General features: G+C 43.2%; 1 protein-coding gene across 1 annotated transcript in view; it reads right to left on the reverse strand.

Annotated features, from left to right (window-relative positions):
• Ptprt (protein tyrosine phosphatase receptor type T) overlaps window positions 1-23,023 on the reverse strand; it is an 805,504-nt gene that overhangs the window by 41,837 nt on the left and 740,644 nt on the right. The window contains exons 18-20 of the mRNA XM_059258971.1: window positions 12,973-13,049; window positions 4,490-4,526; window positions 2,992-3,089 (exon numbers count right to left, since the gene is read on the reverse strand). Of these exons, the coding sequence (XP_059114954.1) occupies window positions 2,992-3,089; window positions 4,490-4,526; window positions 12,973-13,049 (212 nt within the window). The remainder of the gene's footprint in view (window positions 1-2,991; window positions 3,090-4,489; window positions 4,527-12,972; window positions 13,050-23,023) is intronic.

The following is a 23,023-nucleotide window of genomic DNA, read 5'->3' on the forward strand; positions in this document are numbered from 1 at the left end:
CTTATAAAGAGGCGGTCACTAGGGACTGGAAGGAGAAAGGCTCTTAGTTGGGGAAGAGACAGACAGTCCTGAGCTCAAAGGGAAGATGCACCACTGCTCTCTGCCCCAGAGGTGGGTACCTATGCTCCCAGCAAGCAGCTCCCACATTTGACTCTAAGTTCCACAGAGAGCAAAAGAAATCATGGTTTTTCCCCTTAAAATAGCAAAAGTGTTATTACCATTCCGGGGGACGACGCACGGCCTAGCGTGGCATTTCCCACAGTGTGTTCCGCTGGGTGCTAATAGGTGTTAGGTAAACAAAACAAAACAAAACAAAATAAAAACAAAAAACAAGAAACAAAAAAACAAAACAAACACAAAAAGGTTTTGTGGTCAAATGAGTTTGGGAAATGCTGTTTCAACAAAGTTAAACAGGCTGCTTTGCTAAAACGTGACTTAGATCCTCAGAAATGCTAATGTTAAATATCTTAGGACTCTCCAACAGGGGCGGAGGACACAGCATTTCCCAAACGTATTTAACCATGGAACCGTCTCTTCACTAGCCATCCTGCAGACTAGCATCCCATGGAACCCACTTAGGGAAACACTGAAACTGCAACAGGGTTTGGAGAATATTGCTCGATTCTCAGACTTTAGACCTAAGAACTTTCTAGAATGCCTTAGATTCCTGTAGCTAATGAAAGTCGATACTTACCTTGTCTAGCCCTGCCTACTAAATGTTCTATGACTTATTTGTATGTATTATTTTAATTATATGTCACTATAGCCTTAGATAATATGTTCATCCACATTTTACAGATGAGGATTTAAACATGAAGAAGCCAAGAAAACTGTTTAAAGTCAACAGCTGACAAGGGATGGTGTGAGAACTAAGCCCAGACTGTGTGTATCATAACCAGGAACACTGCCTTGTACAATTATTGAGAGATAAATAAAATGTAGTGTGTGTGTTGGCCACTAGCAGGAGTTTCATTAAGAAACTGCTCTCCCCTGCAAGACCAGTTTCAACCCACAGTCTACCACCAGGAGAATTTGTTTCAAAACGTGGAATGTGCTGTGGGCCAGGCTGGAATTCTCAAACCCTGAGTTGCTCTGGTTACTCACTGGAGTTGCAGCCTGCGTCTCAGTCCCTGGGGAAGCAGCTGAACAGCAAGAGCAGCCTGAACAGCGGGGTTACAAGTATTAGAATGAGAGTCAAGAGTGAGATTGGAGCCAATTGACTCAGGTGTTCACCCATTTGCACCCATGCCTCATCTGTAAAACTGGGGAATGTGCCAGATAAAGGTGAAAGTGCAAGGATAAAGTCTTACTTGGCCCTGACCCACTATTAGGCAATGAGATGTCCACATCCTTTCAGTACAACGTGACAGAGAAGATAGCTTCATCTTCTCCATCTCTGCGGCCAGGACACTTTATCCTGACTATCTATAAATTTCACCTGTCCATCCATGTGTAGTCTGTATACAGGAGCCTTTTGAGTCTAGATATTTGTACATCAGCCTTTCAATGATGCAGCCCACCCATCCACCCACAGGCCACAGTTAATCAAAGAGGCAAAAGCGAAGCTGGAAACAGTGGTCCCACTTCTAAGCTCCAGCTAAGGGCAACTTAGGACCCAATCTAGATAGAATAGAGAAAGAGACGGAAGCCTGAACCCTGATGAGGTTTCACCGTCAGAGGAGGAAGAGCGGGTAGTAGAGGGTGAGATGCCATGAGAGGAGAAGACAGATAAAGAGAGAGCCATGGAGCCTGGGTTTGTCCACATGAAGGGAGTGATGTTGACGGTATCACTACTGGTGAAATGGAGAGACCTATCATGTTGAGGTGGGTAGAGGAGAACTGAGCAGAGACACAAAGTCTCTGTGAGTCCTTGAGATTCAGGAGAAACATGGGAACAGAGGAGGTACATTTGTTTGGCTTTAAAAATGTTTTTAATCATTTTACAGTTATTAATTTGGTTGTGTGACAATTTTGTACATAAATATAATTTATTCAGATTACTCTTCCTCCCCTATCTTTCTATCATTGCTATCAATCCTCCCCATCCCCACCCTCCCTTTAGCAGGTTCATGATTTTTGTTTTTGTTTTGTGACTCATTTGGTGGTGAGTTTTGTCCCTCTGAGAGGGAAATTGCTGAGCATATTCATATGCTGAGGGAAATAATTCAGCAATGAGGAGGAGTCCTATATTTCAAATGAAAAGGGAATATGAGAAAAACTCCAAGCCTTATTGGGTTGCACCTGAGGTTATTAATACCTCTGATCTGCCCTGCCTGGCTCCTCCCCTCTTAATGATTTATCCTAGTGACAGCCCCCTCCCACCTCCCTTCAAAGCTGAATGTGTCACTTCCTTGCTTCTCAGGGACTCCTGGTTGTCTTCCTGCTCTGTCCTTCTGGCTTCTTTACTAGTGAAAGTTCATTCTCTTCTTTCAGGGAAGACCAGGTTCTTTAGTGGAAAAAGAATGTTGGGCTAACAGATGAGGAGGGGAGGTGGACAAAGGCTTGCAGTGACCTCTCAGAAAGCATCTTCCCAGGGGTCACCTATCCAAGGGCAGAAACGTAGTATTTGTCATATTAGGCTTTGTCATAAGAAATGGCCAATAGTCAACCTTTTGGAGTCAACAGAAACAGCCCGTTCTCATGGCTAGCCCTGACAAAAGAAGGGAAGGGTGTGAAGATGGCTGCAGATATAAATAAGATTATAGGCTGGTGATGTATTGGTGAGAGAGTTCCCATCTGATGGCTTTAGTTTTCTCAAAATATATGAGATGACATTACCAGTGGAGAGAGCAGATAGAAATGGGATGGGAGACTTGAAGGAAGAGAACACTGCTCAAATGTGAAGTAGGAGTATGGTAGCTCCCATCCATCCCTACAGGCTGCTGTAAGGGTGTGGTACTGCTTAGGAAGCTGGTGGCCCAATGCAGGCGCCAGGCACACCAGGGTGCATCTCCACCACCCTCTGCCCACACAACTGAAGGAGAGGCTTACCCTGCCCACTTCCACAAGGTTTGTGACCATGACGATGCTGGCAGAGTTTTCCTGCCAGATCATTCTCCAGAAGTCCTTCACAGTCTCTTGCATTGGACCTGCCAACAGAGAAGGCGATGGGGTTAGAGACTGTGGGTGCAAAGAGGATGTTGAAAAGTTTGTCTCTCGGCTGTTTAATCAAAGTTCAACACAGGTGGGTAAGAGTGAGGCCAGGGGAGCCTGAGTGGGACACCAAGTAGCTGAGACTGAGGCTGGAGGCATGAATCTGTTGGGGCCAGAACAGAGCACAGATAAGAAAAAAACCCACACATTTTAGGTATCTGTGGTCTGCAGCACCCTCCTCACCCTTGTCCTTACCCTCAGGCTCAGCCCAGCAGCTCCACTTTTTCATGATTCACTGCTTTATCTGGACTATAGTATAGATCATGTCCCAGGGTTTTTTCCAAAATCTGGACAGCAGGATCTCAATGAGAGATAGCAAGGGAACTAGGGTGGAGGGAGGTGGAGCTGCCAAAAGCAAGAGGGTCCCGAGTTTTGAGTTTGACAAATGCCGGAGACTTTCATCTGAAGCTTGACCAGGAGAGAGGATTAAAAAACAGAAAATGAAAAAGAAAGAAAAAAAGGAAAAAAGGCAGAAAAGCAAGGAGTGGGAGATTGGATCTGACAGTCCAGAGCAATTTCCTAGAAAACAACTCCTAATATCCTGGGTCTTCATCAATTTTAAAATTACAAAAGCAATTCATACATTTGAAAGAAAATTTGAATAATATTTTTCTGTGTTTTGTGTGTACATATACATTTTCTGCAATAAGCACCAGGTTTATTATAAGTACTTTTTCATATCCTCAAAAAATGGTATTTTTTTTATAGCTACAGAGCTTTCTATAACATGGAGACACCATATGTTATTTAACCAACCTGTCTATTATTGGGCATTTGGGATTTTTCACTTTTTCCTATTACAGATGACACGATAACATTGTAAAGAATGCTTTTTATATATGTCAAGGTCCACACATATAATTATCTGCAGGACTTCCCCCAGGAGGCTTTAAAAGGCATCATAATTTTTAAGCCTTCTGATAGCATACTGCCACACTGCTTTCCAGGGCAAGTGGCTGCATCTCTTTTGTGGACTTGCATTCACTGAAGGGATGGGAATGTCTGTTGGGTAACCTGCTGAGGCTTTTTACTGGTTACCCCATATGTGGCCTCTTTGCCCTTAATGATATTTTCTAGTGACAGCTCTTTCTGCTGCCAATCTAAGCTGAACTTGTCATCTCCTTGCTCCTCAAGGACTTCTGGAGGCTTTGCTGCTCTGTCTCTGGTTTCTCTGTCTGTGAAAGTTCATCCCCTTCCTTCAGGAGAAGCCAGACCATTTAGTGGAGAAAGAGCTTTGGGATAACAGAGAGAGGAAAAGTGGATAATAAAGCTTACCCTGATTATAAAAAAAAATCCCTCTTCCTAGATATCCTTGAGGTCACTCCAAGACACTTACCTTGGGTTGCAATGTAGTGTCGGGGTCGGTGGTACCCCTGGATAATAGGAGGAAAACACAGTGAAGGGTTTCCAGTCAAAGCTTAAAAATAGCTCAATATTAAGATAAATCTCTTTCCAGCTACCTGTGTTCTCATAGGCAAAATGGGAACAGTGTCTCAGAGAAGTAGTGAAGACCACGTTAAGACCACACATGCAGAATACGTAGCTGCTTAACATTAGCTGTTATTGTAACTACCTGTGAGGGGCCCATACAGATTTACCATAGGCACTCCTTATGCTCATGCACCCAAAAATAGGGGGAGAAGGCATTTCAGGTTGATGGTGGACACCAACCACCAACCAGCCTTTCCTGACCCATAATTGTATGCAGATCCCGATACTAGGCCTACTGGGGTACCTGGAGGAGGAAACAGAGAAAGACAGATATATTTCTGACTGCACATGGGTATCAGTCAGAGAAAGGAAACTGGAAAGATGTCACATTGTTTCTCTCTGGCGATAGGAAAGTTTTGGGTGCAGAGAGGAGTATGTGGAAGTGTGAACTCAGAGAGCCAAGAACTATTTGCTGATTTGAAGACCAGTTTGTGATTTTCCTGGCTTTTTCAGAATGCTCCCCTAAGCCTGTACTTATGATGTTCTCCCTGGCATGGAACTAATTTGGTGGCCCATAGCATCCTAGTCATGAAGAAAGAGGTTGTAGATGACACTGTCTTTTACTTGGGAATGCAAAGATTAGAGGGACTCCTTTGTTACAGAGGAACAGTGTATCATTTTGAATAAGAACTGTATTGTATTGAATAAGAGTTTAAGTTTAGTATAGATTATCAGATATGATTAGCATTTAATGATTGGATGGATGCATGGATGACAGATATATTGTTAAATTTTTATTTGGGGTGTGTGTGTGTGTGTGTGTGTGTGTGTGTGTGTGTGTTTGTGTGTTGGACTATATGGACAAGTTTTCATAAATGTGTGAATATGTGTGTACATGCATGTGAAAGTGAAAGGCAGACAACGGTGATTTCCTCAATAGTTCTCCAGCTTATTTTTTGAGACAGTCTCTGACTCAATTTAGATCTCATTGAATCAGTTAAGTTCTCTGTCCAATAAGCTCCAGGCACTCCCCTTTTGACTCCTCTCCCCTGCCCCAGTGCTCAGATCATAGAGCTATGTGCCCAGGCTTTACAGGCATGCTAGGGATTCAAACCCAGTCCTAATGATTGTGTAGCAGGTATTTTACAGGCAGAGTAATTGCCACAGTCTTCAATCGAAAGAATCATTGTTGATGATCCTTGGATACACTTTACATTTAGGGTTAACTGTCCCTGGACAATATAAGTCCTAAAGTTTGGTGAACAGCTATTTCAGTTTTAAATATTGTAAAATAATGGTAGAGAAGTTGAGCAGTCTCAAGTCCTTGAAGAAGGAAGCCAGAACTGCCCTCATGTGGCTTTGGTGGCAACTCTGAAGCCCTGGGTTTACCAGATGACTCAGATTAGTGTATGAGTCTCTTATACTTTTGTGGACCTTACTATTTTACTTGTCTGGTAAATATTTAGTGGTTTTCTCCTAATTTCTGTTCATACTTTATCTGGAGTACCTGCTATCACTGACCTAAGACCAACATCATGACCAGAAACTCTCTGTATAATAGTCAATCTTCATTGTCGACTTGACTAGGTTGAGAACTGCTTAGAGGATTAATGACACACACCCCTAAGTAGGTCTATCTAGGGACATTAGGTCATGAAGGCTCTGTCCAAGGAATGGACTAACTCCTGATAGATTCATAATGAGGTGATAGTATAGTGAGAAGGGGAAAACAGGAGGTCAGGCCTAGTTGGTGGAAGTGGGAGAGTGATCTTGGAGATTCTTGTCCTGTTCTGCTCCTATAACTCCCCTTCTCTGCTTCCTGGCTGTGATGCAAACTGTGATGTGAACTGTTGTGCTCTGCACACCCTCTTGTTAAGATAGATTGATTGACACCTCTGAAACTGTGAGCCAAAATAAATATTTCCTCCTTTAAATTGTCTTACTCAGATATTTGGTTACAGCAATGAAAATGCCTAAGTTACATGGCTAAATTAACCACACACCATGATTACTGCAAGTGGAACCATATACTTAATGAGGACACTCAGCTGCCACAACTGAATCCTATAACTATTCTTCATAGAGCTTATATAGTGTCAGATTCAGAGAAAATACCAAATAAGCAGACTACAACAAGCCAACCAGAAGGACAGCATAGCATGTGGATTATATTTGCCATGGACTAACTCAGTTGTCTAGGCTTGAATTTTGGCTCTGTCCCTTCCAGGCTGTGTCATCTAGGATAAATTATTTAATTTCTTTGGGTCTCAATTATACCTATGAAATGGGGATCAGACTGCTTAAAGAATATTAAATAAGATTAAATAAGTTAATATGTGGCAGTTCCTATAATATGTACTGGACACAATTCTAAAATTTTACATGAGTATCTTTGCAATTGTAATATTATTGCTCATTTGGTAAACATTTATTGAGACCTTTCGATGATTAAGAGAGCGTACTGGACCTTTAGAAGTTGCTGTATAGATGAGTCCTCCTATGTTAGTAGTAACTGAGCCCTCCTCCATGAACAAAGGGATGGAAAGGCATATCTGTCACTCCAAGTCAAGTTGGACATGGCTATGCAGGCTGGATAGAAGAATTAGATTCTGGGGTCTTTTGAGTAGGTTTGGGAATAGAAAATTGCTCCCCAGGGCCCAGAATGATGAGTTTTCTTGTGTCTGTCATCTCCACCAGCAGCTCTTCTCACGGTCTTCCCTTTCCTGGACCATAGCTTCAACCTCCTGGTGTCCTCCAAAAACCCATTTTTACTCCTGAGGCTCATCTGCTTCCTGCAGTAGTGGGCTTCTCAGGATGCACCCAAGGGTGTCAGGTTTTTTTAAATTTGAATTTACAGTGACCCTGCACTACTTGCATGGTAATGTCTAAATGCTTCATCTTATAGTAACTACACGTCTGCATCCTCATCTTGAACTTTTCTCCCAGCTGTCTCCTGTGTCTGCTCCCTCAGTACACTCATCTTGTATTGCAGCCTTACTACTCAGGACTTTAGAAATGGCCTCTTCTGTGATACAGAGGTAACTCCTTCCTCAGGATTCTCCTTTCTCTTGAGAGATTCCACAGGATTTCACATATATCCAGTGAATACAGGAACATGAACTGCACTAAGATTTTTCATGTTTCTTTTCTCCAGGGTCATGAGATACACCACCCAGAGCTAGGTGCAGCTTTCTGGAAAGGTTGGTCAGTGGGATGCATGCATGAGTCTGGTTTTTGCATTGGCAAAGACCTTGGAAGAAACTATGGCTTGAAAGATTCAAATGTACTTGAAAGTTAATGGTAAAAAATTCTGGGCAAGAAATTCACACATCAATTGTGAGGTTGGTCTGCTGAGGCTATTTGGTGCTTTTATTTGTTTGTGCAATCATTTCAGATTCAAACAGCAAGCATTAAAGGTGCACATTCTACTGTACACAATGCACCAGAAACCAACAGTGAACCAGACACATGTAGGCTCTGCTTTGGAGCAGCTCATAGACATCTACAAACCGGGATATGAACCTCCAAGGGAAGATGTGGGGGCTCCACAGAGCACCCATGGGAACTGACTCAGCCATGAGGCCAGAGGAATGTTCTCTGAGGAGGTGGTGGTTTAATTAGCTTCTAGTTTGGGCCTCTTGACATTCCTGAGTTCCCACTTCATGCCGTCAGTCTTCCCACTGCTGTCCCCATTGCCCATGGACTTATAGCTCTTCTTCAGAAGTAGTAGTCACATTTCTGTCCAGAAGACTTAGCACCAGGCCGCTGTCTGCTTCTCTCTGCTACTCCCAGCTTGTTTTTTGTCCTTCCAGTGTGTGTGTGTGTGTGTGTGTGTGTGTGTGTGTGTGTGCATGCACAGGTGTGTGGAGGAGTCCATGCACATGTGTGAATATGTATGGAGGCCAGAGGTTGATGTCAGATGTCTTTGTCAATCACTCTCTTCAATGAACCTGGAGATTGTTGACTTGACTAGACTGCCTGGATGGGGAGCCCCTGGGAACCTCCTGTCTCTGCATCCCCAGTGCTGGGATTACAGCAGTGCTGTCCAGTATGGCTCTTTATGGATGCTAGGAATTCACATCAAATTCTCGTGGCAAGCACTTTACCAGCTGAACCCAAAGCACCAATCACTTACACCCTTGTCTATCTCCCCACTATGTTATGGGAGTTCTACTAGGGCAGGGCTGTACCTGGCTTGCTTGGGGCTATGCTCTCAGCATTGAAGTGTTTGTCTTCGCTGTCAACCCCGGTACAACCACACTGAATACATGTGTGCCACATGCCTGACCCCATGCTGCATCTGAGCAAAAAGACCTTCTCTGGGCTCCAGAAACTCACACAGTTCCAAAAGAGGAAAAATTCAAACCACGAGAGCGATTCCTTGGCAAAGCAGATAAAAGAAATACATTGCTCAATTGGGTCTCCTCTGGGGATTTGCCAAGAGCTAGTGAAGAAAACTTCCTAACCTTAAAAGAACTTTCAGTTCATTTAAGTCCCACCTACACAGCACACACATCGACTGCAAACCAGCGCTGGGCCTGCCTCCATCTGTCTATGAGCAATGGGAAAGAGGTTTGCATCCAAAATGCATTTATCTCACTCTGAACTCCTGCATCTGTTACTTACTTGGGACTCAGATATGATATTTATTTCCAGGTTGGTAATTTATAACAGATTCAAGTGGCCCATACATTTTCAGGTGTGCAAACAAACATGCCAGTGGGCTGGTTCAGAGAGCAACATACCCCGGCCTCCAGAGGCTCAGGCAAGGTTGACCTCATCCAGCTCATTATCCAAATAGAGTCGTTTTAATGAATTGTCAAAATCCAATTACAGAAAATGGACTCTAGCTTGGATAGCTAACTCTTGTCTTTGGGCTGTGGTGAAGACCGGAACAAAGCAATAAAGACTAGATAGCTCATATTCCCCCCCCCCTCATTGTATTGTTGGTTTTCAGGGATCCCTAGGAGACCACAGAACACACTTCTCCTGGGATTTCCGTAGGCCCCCAATTGTGATTCTCCTGCTTCCTGCCCTGTCATGGTAACACCATAAGAAGGGTACTTTTATGTTTCGTGTCTTTTTGTCTCACCACTTTCCCCAGTGTCTTTTCCACACCCTACTCTGTTGCCATGGGAGGTGACAATATAAATTGCAATGTGGGCACTCATGTCCTCAGGCTTTGAGGGGGCATTTTCTAACCAGGAGGGGAAGCAAAAGCTCAGAGGCCAGTGGGAGGTTGGGACATATGGCCTTCTGGGTTCTGTGTTAGCAGGGGTTGGCTTCTCCCTGGCAGGAGCAGACAGCCCTCTCCTTACAGTAACTCTATTCCTTTTATACCCATTATCTTATCTAGCCACAGAATTTTTGAGATCACTTTGCCATCTCTAACCTCAAGATACTCCACACAATCTGGTTGGTTAGTCTGCCTCAGTATTATTCAGGCCCTTATTAAACTCTACCTGGTTAAGACCTGTGAGCCAGTTTGTTTCCTCTTGGAACCCTGATAGGCACTTTATAGCAGTTATCACACACTTGTGGGCTGACAGTTACCCATAGTTACAAAGGTAGTCATCAGAAAAGCTAGTATACAACAGGCCCAACAAGGATGGGATCCATGACTGCAGTCTCATTAGTCCTTGGCACTAATGACTGAGATGCAGCTCAGGGCCTGACACTGCCTATTAGGCCAGCATGTGGTAGAGACATTTGGCCTGTCTGCACAATCTACTTCTTACACAGAAAGGGAGGGGGCTATGCTGTGTTCTAGCTGCGCAGAGAATTAAAAGTCTAGCTGTGTGACCTAGGGCAGTGCTCTTAACCTCAATCCCTGGTTTCCTGTCTTTAAAGGCTTGCAAAACACTTTGTAATGACAGAACAGGACAGAAATGGAAGACCTGATTAGTACTGGTACTGTAGAGTCACTTGCATTTAAAGCAATTCCATTTGCTGCCTATACAACATGGAAATTTCTCAGTTCTACATGTAGTCAGGTATTCACTCTACTGAAGATTGAGTAAGTAGCTAGATAAATCGTTTTGATGTGGGTTTCCATTTAGATATTAAATGCCAGATAAATATGGCAACCTGGGCACACAAGACTATGCAAAGATGGAGTGATAAGAACCACCGTGAAGTGTTACCAAGAAGTCTTAGTAAGTTGACTTGCTTAATGCACACATAATAGGGCCAGGGGTGACTCGTTACGAGCCTGCTACCATTGTCACTGCTTATTATTATTAGAGGAAACAGAGTTGGGCACTCCTGATTCAAAATCTAGCTTTTCCTCTCTTACCTCCTTTGGGTGGGATTCTAGGTACATTACCTAGTCTTGAGAGACCCAGCTTACTCATCTGGCTATGGGTACTAGAGGTATTTATCCAGTGAGGTTGAAGTACTACTCAAAGTGACATATTGGTACACGAGAAGTGATTACTAATTCTTAGGTTACTATAACTCTTTCTTGTCCAGCTGGTTCTTTGTCACCTTCTAAGGCAGGACTGAGATGTCATCTCCTTCAAGCTTTCATTGGACTCCCTCTTGAGCCTTCAGTCTGACAGCCCCTGTTTTGGGAAGGTATCTTTTCTCATTGGACCCCTCTTACCAGACAGAATTCTTATCTGAAAGGTCAGTATTTCTAGCACACAGTGGAATGTCTGCTTGGTGTTTGTGAAATGACTATTAAAGGGGAAAGCTAGTAGAGTGGTCAGTGGATGCTTAGAGAAACTCACTCTTGCTGGAGACAAGCTGCTCAGAATTGGATTCCTCCTTGTTATATCATCTAGGGGGCTACAGACACAGAGACTACCCTTCTTAATCTCCACCGAAGCTCTAGCCCCAGGTCATGGTCACACAGCAGGTCCTTCATTAGGCAGGGTCCAATAGTGAAGTGGAAACCACTCTGGGCATTGCAGACAGGGGATTCAACATGGAGAATTGGTTTTATGAGTTCTAGAGGAGTATGATGGCACAGAGAAACCATGGGTCAACCTCAAGATCAGTAACCCTTAGAGCCCCTAGATCAGTGGTTCTTCACCTGGGTGTTTCTGTTCACATAACACCAGTAACCCAGGCATGTAAGGCTCTATGTGGGTGCTCTTCCTTAGGACAGTCACATCTACATAGTCATAATCAAGGGAGAGGAGAAAAGGAAGGAACCACTCTAACCTGGATTGGCAACTGCTGGTTGAGTGTTCACTCAGTATAAAGTAGTGTTAGGTTCAAAGTTCAACAAATGCTTGTTGAACTAATGAACCAACTGGCCCAGGCTATGCTATAAGAAAATTCATGAAACATGTCACTGTACTTCATAGCTGGTCTGTAAATACATTCGAGAGTCTGAGGGATCAGTGGGAATCTGAGTCATTCTTCAAGGCCTCTAGGCTCTGAGTTGAGTCCTGGAGAATTCATCTTGGATCAGTAATTCTCGGATATCTACTTGGCAATTGTGGCCAGACTTCCTCTATCATAGTCTCTTTCATTTCTGTGCATACGTTTCTTGGCTCCTGTCCGAACTGAGTCCCTTTCTCAGTAGTGTCTGGACTGAGGTGGCAGCCTCTCTCCTACTTGGTTGTATCAATTCCAGGCTCTCCTGTCTCTGTTCTACCTTTCTCCAGTAGCAGATGAATTGTAAAGCTCAGTGCTGAATGGGACCCCCCTCATTCAAACACCCTCATTAGTTTTCTCTTTCCTTGGGGGTTCCACCTTTTAAGTCATCAAGGATCTAGTACCAACCTCATTTTCCAGTATTCCCACTGTACTGTTTCCATGACTCTTGGACAGAGATGATATGTATTTCTTTCCAAGCTCCTTCCTCTGGGCAAGAGGAGTTCTCTAACCAAGGGCACATCATCTCTCACTTTGATTTTGAATTTTACTTTTCATTCATTGGAAGCTTTGGCTCACATAATTTTCTGCTCACATATTTTATCTGGACTTATAACAGTCATCAAGTTCTAGTTTACCCTAGTTTACCACAGATGTGCACAGCTTATCACTCTTCTGATAATTTTGAGGGTAGAGACCCTGACATTTTTAGTTTTATGGGTCTTATAATATCTAGCATGTAGTGAGTCTTTTAAACATTTTGTTGCAACAATAGTTGTACCTTCAAATGAATGACTGTGTAGACAGACACATACAAATTAATACATGGATTGAATAAATCAAACTAGTAGTTTCCCTGGAGCCCCAAAGAGCAGATGACTCTAGTCTGCTCAAGAGCAGATGTGGCTTTGGGTGGATAATCAACTTTTGTCATATAAACTAGGAAAGAGCTACTTTATGACTACCTTCTGGTAGACAGGTTAAAGACAGCCTTTAAGTTAGACCTTGAGTCTGGACCATCAACTCTAGCCCATAGCTACTTAGCCCAGTCAAGATACTCACATCAATGTAGTTGGCATTGATGTAGTCAGAGTGGGGGTCTCCATCCAGCACCAACAGCCTCACCCGGGAGTGGTCATCTGCAGAGAGAACACAAAGCAGGAAGTGGTAGATGAGAAGCTATGGGATGAGGAGTCAGTAGTTTTCTTCTTTAGAGCTGTCATTCATTAGTGACTGCACATCAGGAACTATGCCACTTTCTCACAGTTACGCTATTTGTAGATGAGGAAGTAGAGGTACAGAGAGGTGACAAATCTGAAAAAGGACCCCCTTTCTACTTTCTATTCTTCATGATTTCACCATTACCTGAGCAGGTGTGTCACCTGCTTCCTAAGTCTTAGTGATGCCATCATCAATGTGGGGATGGAAATACCCACTTCATGGGATAATACAAGAGAGACTGATGTAAGTACCCAGAACATAAGGTCATGGAGTCTGAACCAATATTGTCCATTTCCATGCTTGCTTAACAACAGCAAGTTTATCCATTTCTCCATGGACACAAACTACTTTATGTTTGTCTCTTGGAGCACTGTGCAGACAGATTGTTGGCAAGGTATTGTTATCAATACCATCATTAAACTGAGGACTGGATCATTAGAAAACAGGTCATCAATAACTAAAAGTCATGTTACTGAGAATGCCTTTTCAAACGCAATCTAAACATAAACAAGATGTACAGGTTTTAGTCAATAACATGCTTGCTTCAAATAATGCCAAATTAGAATCACATTAAATGCTGGATAATCCTTTGCAATTAATTAAAGTCAATTCTGACATGCTAATGCATATGCACTAGAGAACATCTGTTGGGAAGGACCCTCAGTCTGCTACCTGGGTCACTGTGCACCTGCCATTGCATACATACCTCATCCCCATCATACTCCAGGGCAGAGATGGGGTTCACAGTCAGTGGGATAGTGAGGTATGGGCATCCTAAGGCCTCATGGGGTTAAGGAGGGCAAACCAACTTTTCATTTTAGACTTTTATAGTACTCCTCAGTTTATAGGTACATTTGCTGGTACTAACCCGAGTTTCTTGAGATAGCGGCATTAGCTGCCTTGTTCTGTGTTCTGTTGCAGCCCTAAGGGATTAGCACACAGCAGGCACTCAGTGAGTGCTTGGTGGGTGTCTAAGTGAATGGCCCCATTGGGTGCTACCAGTGATCTCATGAGAGTGGCAGAATGGTTGTGTTAGTCCTTGCAACAAATGAGCAAACTCAGGTTCATAAAAATTGGCCATATGACCAGTGAATGGTGCAACATAGAAAAGTGTGGGCCTGTTAACTCCAAGTTCATATGTTCCTACTTTCATAAAGCTCCAAGCAGGAGATTAGAAAGCATGTAAGTATTCACAGTGGGGGATAACCAGAAAAGTTATTTGTTGATTGATGGAAGGAACTTTTAAGAAGTGAGATAATTTAGAAAAACAATAAAGAGATACTACCTTCGCAGGCTGGATGAAGAGAGAGATGGGGTAATATTTTCAGAACTCTATAATTGGGATAGCCTTCTAGGACTGGTGCCCCCAGGGGTCTCTTTGGCAGGAGTTGGACACAAGGAGGAGAGTCCCTCGTTGCAAAGGAGTCATCTTGCAGAGATCAGCTCCTTGTAATGCAACATCAACTAGAAGGCCAGGAATGGGTCCAGCTATGGGCAAACAGGCCCTGGGCTGGTATAAGACACCACTCATGTCTACTAACTCAGAGTCAATCACTAGTATCAACAGGCATTAGGTACCGTGCTTGGATAATGTGTTATACTGGATACCCCTTTTCTAATTCTCCAAGGAGGGAAAGTTTCAGTGGGAGCCCCTAGAAAGGAGGAGTAGGTAGGAGATAACTCTGAATGGATATGGGATAGAGATAAAGGGTATAGCATAAGAAGAGTTTGAACTTTACTGAATTTATTGTAAGTCCCCAACACTAGGTACATCATCTTATTCACTTTTCCCTAAAAGTAGCTCTTTACCTTATCATGGTCACAGTGATGTGCTATTATGATTCTGATTTCACAGGTAAAGGAACTCAGGCTCACAGAAGTCAAGAACTTTTACAAATTATATAGCCACTGTCTAAGGTTCATCCTGCTCTACCAACAGGATGCACTGTCCTGAGGAATTCCAAGTATCTCTGAACCCAGGCTATCAAGCCCTGTTACCAGCAGTTACAGAATCTGTAAGCCTCAGAGAAGGGAAATGTATATTATGTTTTCATCCAATGCTCTTATTAATGACTTAGTGATTCAAAGTCTCTTTTATTTATGAAACTGATGAATTGCCTGCTATGCTAAGGAGGCAGATCAAAATTTCCTTTACTAACTGAGTTATGCTTGCCTGGAGACCACAGCAGTGGAAACAGAGGTTCTGGTTTAAAATGTTGAAAGGAGATATATAGATCTGAAAGCAAAAGTCATTAGAAACAAAGCAAAAGAAAGAAACTTACTATTTCTAATCAAGTATCCTTGTAGAACAAATCTTAAGAATTCTCATTAATAAAGACAAACCTGAAGCCAGGTATTGGGGTGAACGCTGGAAGATCAGAGATGCAGAACAAGCCACATCTACCTCACCTTGCCCATTCCTCAGCTGATCCTGTTTCCTCAGACTGGAAGCTTCTGAGTCCTTATCCAGAATGAATCTTAGTTGAACTGCTGCTAGAAGCCTAAAAGCTTAACCAGCCCTAGTTCCTGGTTTTTACGCCTTATATACCTTTCTGCTTTCTGTCATCATTTCTTGGGATTAAAGGCTTGAGTCATCATGCCTGGGCTGTTTCCAGTGTGGCTTTGAACTCACACAGATCCAGGTGGATCTCTGCCTCCAAAAGGTTAGGATTAAAGGTGTGAGTGCCACCATTTTCTGGCCTCTATACATGTCTACTGGCTGTTCTGTTCTCTGACCCCAGATAAGTTTATTAGTGTTCACAATATATTGGGGAACACAATATCACCACATATCCTTAAAGATTATATGTCTCTAACCATCAGGGTGTCTACCAATATCTCCATTTATTTATTAAAAACACACTTGCTGAGTACCTACTATGTGCCAGCCTAATAGAGACTAAGAGAGGGTTACATCAGGTGAGCTTCATGCTTAAGCAGTTGGGGCAATTTGTTCAAGGAGATGAATCATAAATGGAAGTGAAACATCAAGGTCTCGAAAGTGAGGGATAGTGAGCTTTGTGTACTGAAATGTGACTGAGAAATTAAAAGTGATCCATGGGCATCAAGGAAGTCTTTCTCTTAGAGGAAACTGTGGAAGCAGAGATCCTGAAGGAGCCAACTCATTGTAGGAAGGTGCAGTGGGAGTAGGACTGTGGAAGACTCTTGTCCTGGGATCACTGATTGTGAGGGGAACAGGAACAAGAGAGGACAGAGGAGAAAGCTGGATTTGAGTGGAGTGTCCTCTATGCCGCACTAAGGCACCAAGACGCAAGTACCTAGGAAACTGAAAATTTAAACAGTGAAATATTACACACAGAACTGTGACAAAACACCACAATATCACCAAGTACTTGCCATATTTGTAACAGGAATGATCACTCACTCATTGCTGGTGGAAACACACAATGGTGCAGCCTCTTGGAAGACAGCAAGACCATTTCATACAAAATGAAGAATCCATTTACCATGTGATCTAGTAATTATACTCTTTGGTATTTACCCAATGTACTGCAACCTTATATCTACATTAAAAGCTGTATGTAAATGTTTACAGCAGCTTTAGTCATGATTGTAAAAACTTGGAAGCCACCAAAAATATCTTCAGTAAGTGAACTGGATAAATAAAAGGTGATACAGCTATATACTGGAATATTATTCAGTGATAAAAAGAAATGAACTTACATGCTATAAAAGACATGGAAAAGACTTAAATACGATTGCTAAATGATGGAACCCAAACTGGAAGGGCTACGTTGAATGTTGATACTACATATGGTTCTAACTATATTATACTCCAAAAGAGGAAAAACCGTGGAGTCTGTAAAAACTTCAGTGGTTGGCAGGGGCTTAGAAGAGGAGGAAGGGGTGCTAAATAGGTTGAGCAATGGGGACGTTTAGGGCAAGAAAACTATTCTATGAAATAGTGTAATTGGAATATATGCATTTTCCAGTTCTACAGAATATACAACGTAAGCCCTAATGTAAACTATGGACTTGAACTAATAATAATGGACCAATATTAGGCTACCAACTGCAACAAATGTTCTGCACTTGTGTGAAGTGTTGATGAAGGAAACAATATGTAAGTGGTGCAGAATTCTGTGCTTGCCACTCAGACTCTCTGTAAAACTAAAATTGCTCCTAAAGAAATAAAAGATAGTACCTTGCATACAGCAAGGACTCAATAAATGGAGCCTTGGGACTGAATTTAAGGTACACAGTAGGGTGACAGTAGAGACACCTAAAAAGCTGGTGTTCCCCATTTGTCAATCTGCCCCAAGACAAATCTGTTTATCTGCAGAGGACAAGAGTGATGCACGTGTTCCTTAAAGGACAGAATTCAGATACAGGTCTACCAGAAAGGCAATACAAAGAGTGGCAGTATCCTCATGGTTTATTTATCTGTTCTGGGAAATGCTAATATTATTCGGTGTCCCTTTCTTCTTCTAACTTTATGTAATTAGAAAGATAAAAATTGTGTTTACCCACATGCACATGGAGAAAGATGGGGCAGCCAATGATGGCAAGGAGCTTATACAAGGTAATTTACAAGCAGCCCAGAATGTTCATTATGCTCTATCTACTTTTTGCAAGCTTGAAAAACAGCTAATTTGGCATGCAGTGTTTGAGAGTCAAGACAAAGAGAAGAGTTATGTAGAGTCATATGTTAGAGGAGAAGCTCCCTGACTGTGAAGTAAGATGAAGGGACAGAATCCTGGATCCCCCAGGTTCCTCAAGGAGGTAGAATTGGGAGAGACATAGCCATTGGTAGATGGTAGAGGGCTATGAAGGACAAAACTGTCCCATGAACACAGTTGCAGGGGAGGGATGACATTACCTTCTGTCTTCAATCTATCTGTTCTTTATGGCTTTAGAATGTGGACCAATGGTATGCTGGTAAATGTTTTACAAACAGCTCTCTGAAAGGGAAAAAGGTCTGATATATCATGTTATTAAGATCAATCCATGTGAGTCTATTTAATGGGTAATAGGGATTTATTAAGATTTATTAAGATATAAATTGAGGAAATATACTCATGAATACAGAATGGAGTAGACAGCTGAAGTCGTCCTCTGATCTGACCTGGAGTGAATCCACCTCACAGGCAGCAGGGTGTGGTGATATTGTGTTCCCCAAAATATTGTGCACCCTAATAAACTTATCTGGGGTCAGAGAACAGAACAGCCACTAGATATAGAGGCCAGAAAATGGTGGCACACACACTTTTAATCCTAGCATTCTAGAGGCAGAGATCCATCTGCATCTCTGTGAGTTCAAAGCCACAGTGGAAACAGCCAGGCATGGTAAGAAAAGCCTTTAATCCCAAGAAGTGATGGCAGAAAGCAGAAAGGTATATAAGGCGTGAAAACCAGGAACTTAGAGCCTGGTTAAGCTTTTAGGCTTTTAGTAGCAGTTCAGCTGAGATTCATTCCAGACAAGGACTCAGAGGCCTCCAGTCTGAGGAAACAAGATCAGCTGAGGAATTGGTGAGGTGAGGCTGTGGCTTGTTCTGCTTCTCTGATCTTCCAGCATTCACCCCAATACCTGGCTTCAGGTTTGTTTTTATTAATAAGAACTTTTAAGATTCATGCTACAGCAGGGAGAAGGGGCATGTGACCCTTCTCCCTCTCCTTTTAAGAGATCACATACAGCAGCAGGAAGCACTGCCTCCTTTGGGCCCTATAGCCCAATGTCATGGACAGAGCAAATACCACTATATCATGTGAATGATTTCTGTGGTGTAAATATTCCCACCACCACCTACTTCAAACCACAGATACACTAAAATTTTGCTGAAAATATGTCTGCTTTTGTTCACTGACATGAATCAACTGGAGTCCATCACTAACAGAGACTCTTACCATACCCACAAAGCCACACATGCTCTGATTGCCTGGGAACCCACTACCTTGTTATGTTCTCCTCTCCACACACTTCTCTGGTAACCTTGGCCTTAAGTTGTTAAAATATCCTGTGTTTGTTTTGCTCACAGAGCCTTTACATGTGCTGAGGTACACACTCATCTAAGATCATGCATCAGGATCACATTCTTCCTCTTATCATGGCTGATCCCTCATCACACCTGCAGCCCCAGCCTGTCCTGTCCCAATATTGACAGCCAATTCTTATCTTTATTAGAAGAGAGCTAAAGGATTGTCTGAGTTGTGAAGGCCGACCTGGGATTCCCCACTCCCTAACTAGATCATCATAGCACTTGGCTTACTTAGGTCATAACATTCCTCGAACCTCTATTTATTCAACTATAACCCCCCAAATAATATTTTTTTTACTGCAGACTTGTACCAGAGATGAAAAGAGATCAAATATAAAAAAAACCCAACATGCTATAAGAATCAACACAAATATCTAAATTCAGCTTTATCATTATTATCAACCAATGACTCTCCAAGTGTGATCTTTAGATAGATTCTTGGACCATACTCTAGATTCCCTAAATCAGAAGCTGCAAGTAGAACCTTGCATGGTATGTTTTAGAAAGCTCTTCCATGATTATGGTGTATACCTGTTTTGAGCATGCAAATCAATGTCTAGTTATTCAGCACAGATTTGTCCTAACTTTAATCTCTCTTGGGAAAGACCAGGAGACATTACTGGAACTGGGCCATGAGGTCAAAGACCCCTCAGTGGCAGGTGGCAAGGGATAGGAATTTATCTGTATGGAGAGTATAGGGTGTTCCATGGACTATTCTGGAAGCTGCATTGATACTATGCCATTGGATTAAAAAAAGTAACTCTGAGTGGCATATTGTACACCTTACTTCATGGATGGAAAACTCAAGGCCCAATGGAGTTCTGTCATTCAAGAAAAGGTATAAGGCTGACAACTTCTTTATATAGTGGCAGGCTGGCCCCTAAGACCCAATGCCTCACATCCCTCTATCCCCTGTTTCCCACTAACATCTCAGTCCCCAAAACTGGTCCCCGGTCTCTATCTTGTCATTTCACAACCGCTCCAGAGGAGAAGGTTCAGTTTGCTCCTCTGCACAATTCTAACTAAAACACAAACCCCAGCTTCCCCTCCCTTTCTCCATCATCAGACAGAACCCAATAAATCAGTCATCTCAAGTCACATCCGCTTTAAGAGAGAATCACTTCAGAGAGGTGGGGCTGGGAGAGAATATCATTTGCATACTTTATAATCTTTCCTCCTGTCTTCTGGGCACTGCAGAGGGTAAAAACAGGTGCAATTTTTCAGAGAAAAGAGATTTGACTCATTACAATGAATTGTGGAGCTGAAAAACCATTTCCTAGAAGTATTGGAAATGTTAATGCCATCATCTTGCACAAGTAGGTAGGGAGGAGGAAGGTAATTCCACAGGGACTGCCTGGGTACCTCATCCAAGCTAAAGGTCTAAACATTCAATCTTGATTGAATTACCCTTATTGAGACACAGGAGGTATAGGTTGGGCACCACACAAGGAGGACACACACACACATTCTCTGCATCCCCTTGTTTTGAAAGAGCAAAATGCAGAGCCCAGAGAGGGGAAGAACAGATGGGAAGAGTACCCAGAGAGGACAGAGGACAATGTTCCCAGTGCATCTCTTTGCATCCTCAGCATGTCACCAGGCAGTGCCCCACCAGGGAGCCTTGCTGAAAGGACACTGGAAGCAGAACCAGAGTGGAGGAGTTAAGTTAGCGATTTTGACTTTGGAGGGTCTCCTAGCAAATACCAGGAGGAAAGGAAAAATCTAACAAAGGAGTATCACCCAGAATTGTCCACACTGGACAAGCAGACCTTAGTCTTGTTGCAGAGCTCTGGGAGAAGACAGGAAGTATGGATATCCAGGGAGGGGAAGCTGGGATTTTTAGATACCCACTTGTACCAGCCATCAACTGAAAGCAACCCCTGAGGACATTTAATTCCCCAGTGCTGTGGTCTGTCCTTCAAATAGAGAGTGATGGTCTAGTGGCCAGAATACATCTTGGGAGAAAGACACAGGTGGTGGCAGTAGAATTCGGGCTATGAACAACAGAGAGTTTGGGAGGATATGGGGGATACCAGTGATTTCTGTATGGGGAGAAGCATGTAGGATCCACCAAGAGCCACCTTCAGAGAGAACTAAGAAGAGCAGAAGCTGAGGGTCAGAAGAAATTATGTCATTCCAGTTCTCTTCCCAGGAGGCAGTAGAGAATCCTGCTATATGGGAGGGCCTCTAGGTTTGTTCTGGACTTGAGTCCTTCCTGGCCCTCCCCACTTTAGGAAGAGAACACTATTCTATGGAGCTTATCTGTTATGAAGTTGGGTTCTTGGGAGCACATACTCTTGGAAAGTATACATGTGACTTCATGCACCAGAGAGATCCCTTGGCAAGAAGCATGTGGCATCCTGGCAGGTGACAGATCAGAGCTCTGGCCATGGCAGTCCTATATACTCACTATGTGACTGTGTGACCTTGGGTATCATCGATCCATCTCTGGGCCATCTCTCCCAGCTTGTCAACTCAAAGGCTAGACTGCCCTACATGAAAAAATCCAATACTCCAAAGGTCACATTGGATGTAGATTTCATTTCCATTCATTTTTAATATGGTTTTTCTGCATTGGACTCTGACCTCATAGGTGAGAAATAGGCCAGAGAAATGGAGGGGACTTGCCACAGGTCGCCAAGAAGTTAACTGGCAGAACAGACTACAACTTGGTTCTCCCTGACCTCCTGTCCAAGACTCCAATACTGCGGAGCCCAGTGACTTTTCTAAGATCTCCCCAAGGCTTAGGTAAAAGAAGCGTTAGCAAATGAATGTGAGCCCTGGGATTTGTGTTTTATGTTCTCCACCTGGTTCTATGATCTAGGAGGTTGGTGTCCAATGACTATATGAGATTCTCAAAGTATCACTAGAGAGCTTAAATAATAAGACTGCTGGGTGCTGTCTCCATGCCTTCTGATGCTGGAGGCCCAGGGAGGTATCTGATCATTGGCAATTCCAATGAGCTCCAAAATGATTCTCTATGGTTGCCCAGGGACTACAGAACTGGACTGGCCCTGTTCTCTGGCTTCTCATGGGTTCAGCTACCAGACAGCAAAAGCATAGTGTGTGTGGAGGCAAGACAGCAGGGTCAGGCAACTTACTCCCCATCCCGCTTTGTTGGAGATGCCACTAGAGGACACACCTGTGCTTAGTTAGACTCTGTCTCCAGGTCCTGGCAATTTCTCCCTGCAGAATCCGTGGTGGCTTCTAATATCTTTGTTCCTAGATTATACCTTTATGAAGGAACTTGTCATTACTTCCCAAAGGATACTCTCTGGAGGTTCCATCAGTTTTTCACTGGGATCCTGACGGATCACAGGAAAGTGCCACTTTATGGAATCTGCAGCCCTTCTGAGAACTGCGTCCATAGGCATCTCCCTCCTGCCAAATCCAGAAAGCTCCAGAATGTCCACAAGGCTGGGGGTGGGAGATGGACACTTTGCTATTCTTGAAATTCTTTCTTGCTCACAGTCTCTGCCCTGGAGCTATCTGAAAGCAAAGGGCTTTGTTCTCACTTCACCCATTCATTTCCTTCTGTTCCATTCCTTTCCATTTCTACTCCCTGGAAAGCCCGGTCTCCATTACTACATTCTCAATGGGATCATTTGGAAGAAAGAGCTCTTTTACCAAGGTTTCTCTTTCACAGCTCTTTGATGGCAGCCCCTGCCCTCCTCCTTTCCCCTTTAATCTTTGCTGTGCTCCCTGGCCTGGGCCTTCGTCCTCCACTCAGGCCTTTTGGGAACCTGGGCTCCTTAAGATGGTAATCACAGCTGGTTTTCTTCTTGTGCCAAGAATATTTCTGTTTACTAAGGCTGGGCAGGCCTGGCCTTTGAGAGGGACACATATAAGGGCAGGGATACTTTCTAGGCCTCTGGGCTGTTCCTCTTTAACCTTTT

This window comes from Peromyscus eremicus, chromosome 4, assembly GCF_949786415.1.
Source record: "Peromyscus eremicus chromosome 4, PerEre_H2_v1, whole genome shotgun sequence".
Classification (NCBI taxonomy): Eukaryota; Metazoa; Chordata; class Mammalia; order Rodentia; family Cricetidae; genus Peromyscus; species Peromyscus eremicus.